At 56.5% G+C, this 6444-nt stretch overlaps 1 protein-coding gene across 1 annotated transcript in view; it reads left to right on the top strand.

The window, feature by feature from the left end:
• The first annotated feature begins 563 nt into the window (after positions 1-563).
• SRCIN1 (SRC kinase signaling inhibitor 1) overlaps positions 564-6444 on the top strand; it is a 47446-nt gene continuing 41565 nt past the window's right edge. The window contains 2 exon segments of the mRNA XM_017878988.1: positions 564-669; positions 672-886. Coding sequence (XP_017734477.1) covers positions 564-669; positions 672-886 — 321 coding nt within the window.

Below are 6444 nucleotides of genomic sequence, written 5' to 3'. Positions count from 1 at the left end.
ATTCTCCCCATGTGTTCCCGCCCTGGCCCTTTTCCCAGCCGGCCCCCAGTCTTGAGAATAAGTATGTCCTGGACCTATGCTAGTCTGAGGGAGGAGGCAGGGCTCCCCCTACCCAACCTCAAAGGAAGACTACGAGCTCCTTTTCACGTCTTTTAGGGAGCATCTAAAACGCACCCCTCCTTCCTTCACCTGCTGGCACCAGCTTTAGGAGGGGAGGGGGGTTGTGTGGCTGGAGAGGGTCTCAGGTTACCTTCTACCACTTTCATCCAAACTCCCTCCCCTTGGCCTCAAAGGGCGGTACTCCCCCCGCGGTCATTATCGCTCCAAACCCACGGAGGAACAGGAGGTATCCAGCCCTTGTTCCTCACCCCTCCCTGGGGGCCGTAGGCTCACTTTCCACGCCATCCACCCACCTCCCCCTTCAGTCCCTAGTGGGGTGCGGGGCAGCCCCTGCCTCGCGCCAGACGCCTCTCCACTCTCCTTAGTCCCAGGCCCCGCCCCTCCCCGCAGGGACCCCCGGTGGGGGATGGGCAGCCCCAGGCCGGGCGCGCCGTGACCCCGCCATGCCCCTCTCACCTCTCGCAGATCCGGAGCGGAGCAGCCCCCCCATGCTGTCTGCGGACGATGCCGAGTACCCGCGGGAGTACCGGACCCTGGGGGGCGGGGGCGGCGGGGCAGCGGGGGCCGGCGCTTCTCCAACGTGGGGCTGGTGCACACGTCCGAGCGGCGGCACACGGTGATCGCGGCCCAGAGTCTGGAGGCGCTCAGCGGGCTCCAGAAGGCGGACGCCGACCGCAAGCGTGATGCTTTCATGGACCACCTGAAGAGCAAATACCCGCAGCACGCCCTGGCCCTGCGAGGCCAGCAGGACAGGATGCGAGAGCAGGTGAGTGGGCTCCTGGCTGCGGCTGCGTCCGAGGCCAGCGGGCAGGGGAGGGGGCTGACCCCGTGCTCCGTGCCCCCAGGCTCATTCCAACTCTGGGAGGCATCTGGAGCAGATAGAGAAGGGGAGGAGCTGGGGAGCTGTCCCTCGGGGCAGTGGCTCTGGTTGGCCTTTTCTGGAGCCTGGGGAGGAAAGGGGTGGGGGCTTGACCTCCAGACCTCTGCCTGCAGTCCGGAAAATTGAGAGCATGTGATGGGGCAGAGAGAGCCCAGCCTCTTTGACTCAGGCTGTTCGGGCAGAACTCTTCTGGGAGGAAAGGAGAGGAGGATAGCCTTGGGGACTTGTTCTGTGCCCGAGAGAGTCCATCCTGTGGTGCAAATGAGATGCTGGCCAGGGTCGTCGGCAGCTCTGTGATATGGACTCTAAGAGAGGGTCGGGCTTTGAGAGCCTCAGTGGGCTGGGTCCGATGTGTCTCCAGTCCCTGCAGCCTGCAAGAATGGAGCCCAGAACTGGAGCATTTGACCTCTTTCCTCCCTGTTCCACCCCGTGGCTTGCTGGGTGACTTGGAGCTGGAGGCCTCCTCTCTCTGTGCCTGGGTATCTCTCCTGCCATCAGTAGGGCTTAGAGAGGAGACACAGCACCTCTCTCTGGACCAGGACCTGTCTCCTTCTATAGCGGATGGGATGGTTCCTTTTTAAACCTCCCCCAGAACCTCGGGGTCCTGAATGCATCTCTCCACCCAAGTATGAGCTTCTTGTCTGTAAGAACATGCTTTCTGGGTCTAGCAGCCTGTGTACAGTTCTGCATTGGTGAGGCGCCTGCATGGTTGATGCATATTGGCTTCTGAGACTCAGCCATTGTCCCCCTGGGTGAAGGGACTGAGGGGAGGGATGCACATCCCATCAGCAGCCTTTCAGTCAAACCTGGGGTTGCGTCAGTCCCTGTCTCCCTTTTCCGGGTTCTACTGGATGTAGTTGAGGATAGGGAGGAGTGTCTCCACTCCCATCCTCACTGCAGGGAACAAGACACATTGGCACATTTCTGGTACCTTATCTGCCCCCTAGTGCCACCTCCAGTTCTGTCTGGCTTTTGCCTTTTCCCAGCTCCAAAGTCCTTCTGGGAGCGGGATGCAGATCAGGATTAGAGAGAGTTGAAGATGAAGATGTGGCCCTCACCCTCAGGGAGCCCCTCTCATTGGGTTCTTGCTGTGTGCACTGGCTTGAGGAGAAGGGCAGGGGCATTTGTCATCTAGCTGGGGAGGGGAACAGTCAGTTGGGAGGTGGTTTAGAGGAGGGAAGATCATAGGCAGGCCTGATCAGGGAAAGCTTCCTGCACTAAACTGGGCTTAGAAAGATGAAAAGCATTTGCATAGGCCTAGAGGAAGAGAATGTTGTTTTAGGAGTGGTGGGGGGGGGGGGGGCGGTGTGACATGGGCATGGGCCTGAGTTGGTTTGGGAACTGGCCCAGAGGTCCAACTGGCTGGCAAGAAGGCTCAGGTGGGAAGTAGTGGGATGTGTGGGGGCTGAAAAAGTGGGGCAGATGGTGGTGGCTAGGATGGCTGTGGTTGCTTTTGGATGGTGAATAGGAGGGGAGAAGCGGGGCTGGAGGCAGGGGAAGGAGAAGAGGAAGAGTGTATCAGCGATGATGAAGGGGAAAGGGTGGACAGATGGGGGTTGGAAGAAGACCAAGTGTAGGTCTACGGCTAAGCTGCCTGGGCCTAGAAGGCAATGACAGAAACACCTGGGGGACAGGGTATATGCCTTGGAGAGAAATAGGAGGGTTGGAGGGAAATGTTTGGGGGTGGGGGAGAGGAATATATGGAGATGGGTTTGAGGAGTGGGTAGGGCATTCTTGGGGATGCTCTTAAGGCACCAAATGCACTACTCAGGACTCCAGAGAGGCCACAGCTTCAGGAGAGAGTTGAGCACGGTCACAGCAGATATAAAGTGGACCTGGGATGCTGAGTGGCCATCAGGGAGGAATGGGGTCTAAGAAAAGAGAAAGCCCATGATGTTTGGGGAAAGGGGACCAGGAATGTTCTACATCCACGAGGAAGTCCCAGGGGAAAAAAGGCGCTTGGACAAGGGGCCAGCAGGAGGGTGACCAGCCCTTCAGACGTCCAAAAGGATGGGGAGAAACAGACATTGCGACTGACAGGGATCCGTGGGCACAGAGGGTATTGAGAGCTTGTGTCTTGTGATGTGGTAAAGTAATGGTCAATTTCAGGGGTTAGGAAGACTGGGGTTGGTGAAGGATCAGGAGCCCTAGCCACAGACTTACTTTGGGGAGATTGGGCCAGGAAAAGGATGAAAACAGCTGGGTGGAGCTTCCAGGGACAGCAGGCCTGGGAAAGAAGGCATGTCTAAGGGCCTTAACATGTTCTAGCATGTTCACCAGCACAGAGTGTGGAACTCAGTAAATACTTAGGAAATGAATCAAAGCCCAGCCACCCTCAAATTCATTCCTTTCTTCTTTCACTCATTCGTTTCCCCACTTAGAGTGTAAGTGGGCAGGATCTATGGCCCATTCACTTGCAATGGAATGCTTGGTGCCTAAGCATGGTGCCAGCTCAGGCAGTGTTTGTGGAATGAATGAGAGAATGAGGGAGGAATGAATCTAAGGATGCCAAGGGGAAAGAAGGCCATGGGAAACAGGTCCTAGAGGAATCTGGAAGGATGGTCTTAGGTGTGGGGTGGTCTTGGGGAATGAAGTGGGTGGAGTCACTTCCACTAAGATACAGAAAAGAAAGATATGCTGTGGGATAGAAACAGGTCAGGGCAGGCTTCTCCTGCCCAGCGGTTCCTATTTCTGTGAGGTAGGTGTGACACCTTCAGTGAGGAGGGGACGAGAGGTGGGGAAGGGGAGATGGTAAGGAGCAGCTTCCTTGCCAGTGTGCAGAGGGGCATCCAAGAGTTGGACACAAGGCCAGGCACAGTGACTCATGCCTGTAATTCCAGCACTTTGGGAGGCTGAAGCAGGTGGATTGCTTAAGCCCAGGAGTTTGAGACCAGCCTAAGCAACATGGCTATCTCTTAAAAATATATATATATTTTTAATCAGCTGGGCATGGTGGTTCGTCCCTATAGTCCTTGCTACTCAGGAGGCTGAGGTGGGAGGATCACTTGAGCCCAGGAGGTTAAGCCTGCAGTGAGCCGTCATTGTGCCACTGCACTCCAGCCTGGGAGGCAGAGTGAGAACCTGTCTCAAAAAAAATAAAGTGGAGATGAGGATTTCAGGAGTCTGATAGGGAAGGCCCTGCCCTGGGCTCAGGGAACCCCCGGGTCTAACAGAAAAGGCAGACATCCAGAAACAGAGCAGGGCTCTAGTTAGAGAGATACCCAGCCTAAGGAAGGGACTTGCCAGCGTCGCTAGACCCCTCTGCAGTATGAGCTCTGTGCCAAGGCTTGCCCCAGGAATGCCCTTCCCTCCCAGTCACAGTACCCCAGCGGCTCCTGCCCGCTTCCCCTAATGGGGTGTCCCCCGCTTCGCACACACAGGTTGGCGGCTGGACCGTGGACCCCGTGTGCCTCCTCAGCTCCCTCTGCTCCCACCTCCATGGCGACTCCGCCCCCTCCGGGTCTGGCCAGCCGGCCCAGGTGAGTCACCCACCTCCACCCCACCCCCCAAGCCCATGGTGGAGTTTGGCTTTGGGGAGGATTTTTTTTTGGAGGGGGGGTGTTCAGGATTTTTATTTAGCAACATTTTCTCTTTGGTGTAGAAGCCCCTACTTTCAGGAGACTTCTATGCCTCGTACTCACATCTGCCCGATGTCTAATTCCCTGTCACTACCTCCCCAAGCCTGGTTGACTTTGGAGAAGGAATTTTTTGAGGGAAGATACTCAGGATTTTTAAAAAAGTTTTTGTATCCCTTTCTCCTTTAAACGAAGTCCCCTGACCTTGCTCTGTGGGTTTTATGCCCTCCTCCCACTGAGGACCATCTTATTCCCCTCTCTACACCCTCCCCTTCCGTTTCTGAGCAGATCCATCCTTCTCCAGATGTCCCACCATCAGGAAGTTCTGCATGAAGTCTCTCTCTCACCCTTCTTGCTAAGTTCATGGCTTAGTCTCTAATTTTTAAGAAGACTTGGGTATCAAGTCATCTCTTCTGAACTTATTCCCCTCTTCCTCATCAGGCTTCGATGTCCGTTATGGGAAGATAGATCTTAGCTTAGACAGGGGCACGTGTAGGCAGGATACTAGGGGCCTGGGCTCCCAGCTAGGCCTGGACATTGCTATGGGAGAAAAATAGGCATCTGAGGCCCAAAATAGGCATCAGAGTTGCAATGGGGAGGGGACAGCCCAGGGGAGGTCTTGACTTGAGGATGTTCAGCTGTAGGAGGCAGAGGAGGGGTAGTGGCAGGGAATCCAGTGGAAGCAGAGTGCTCAGGTCCTTACACACCCTGCTTCCCCTAGAGGACAAAAAGGCTTGGCTTTTTCAAGGAGAATGAAGAGAAAGAAAATTGTGACCACCTAGGAAATGACAGGCCTTCAGAGGGAGGATGTTTTAGCCGACTGTAACTCAAGTCTAGTAACAGATTGGCATGCTTGGCATCACTCACAGGGCATTCAGCCCAATTTCTTTCCCAGTTCCCAAGCCCCATCTTGGCTGAACTTTGGGGAACAGGAATGTGTCTGCCCTCAAGGCTGGATGGCAAGTGGGACAGACTTGTCCTGAATGGCCAAGTGCATGGTGGAGACCAAAGTGGGGCTAGGACAGGGATGACGATAGGACAGAGGACGATGTGATATGCACAGGCAGGGTTGGGGTGCCTTGGCTGCCCAGAGATCCTCCCCAGATGGAGCATCTTGGGGCTGTGATAGGGGCTGGATGATGGACAGGAGTGAGGCTGGACTGGGTGAGCTCAGTTGTCCCAAGTCAGGGGGCTAGGGGGCTGGGGATTTTGGCCTGTCCACATCTGGGATCTGCTCTGATGGGGGAAAGGGGAGCGCTTGAGCAGACCTTCTCCTGGGGCTCTGTAATTAACCAGGAAAGTGTCTGTGCATAGGATCTTGTCATCACTTGATGCTTATCACACTCCCTGCCCCTAAGGCTGAGTCTGAGGTTCCCTTTTGGCAAGTGCAGGACCAGAGACTTTGGAAAGGCCAGAACCACACAACAGGGCAGGATCAGAGGCCATCTAGGAAACTTAGGCATACTAGGTCTCCCAGACTTGGCTAGGGATTAAGTCAGGGGAGAGTTAAAGGCCAAAGGTGCACAGCGAAGACCCCGCTGGGGAGAAGCTGTGGGCTCTGAAGGTTGAGCAGGAGGCAGAACACTGTCCCCTCCCTGACCCTCCACCAGGCGGGACCTTTAGGGATGGGGGCAGTGAAGAGGATCCTGGGAGGGGACCAGAGGTTGGACTCCAAGCCACAGCCCCTCCCCCGGCTTCCACCAGGCTGTCTAACCTCCCTCCCTCCTGCTGCAACCCGAGTCCCGGGCGCCGGGCCGGCGTATCGGGTGACCGCGGCGACGCAGCCACCAGCCTCCGCCGCTCCTCTGCGGGGCTGCGCCGGCGGGGCCGCGCCGGGGGAGGGGACCGCGAGAGGGGATGTGCACGGCG

This window comes from Rhinopithecus bieti, unplaced genomic scaffold, assembly GCF_001698545.2.
Source record: "Rhinopithecus bieti isolate Rb0 unplaced genomic scaffold, ASM169854v2 scaffold_10685, whole genome shotgun sequence".
In the NCBI taxonomy this organism is placed as follows: domain Eukaryota; kingdom Metazoa; phylum Chordata; class Mammalia; order Primates; family Cercopithecidae; genus Rhinopithecus; species Rhinopithecus bieti.
Note: the sequence above shows the minus strand (reverse complement) of the source record. Positions and strands in the feature narration are given on the sequence as shown.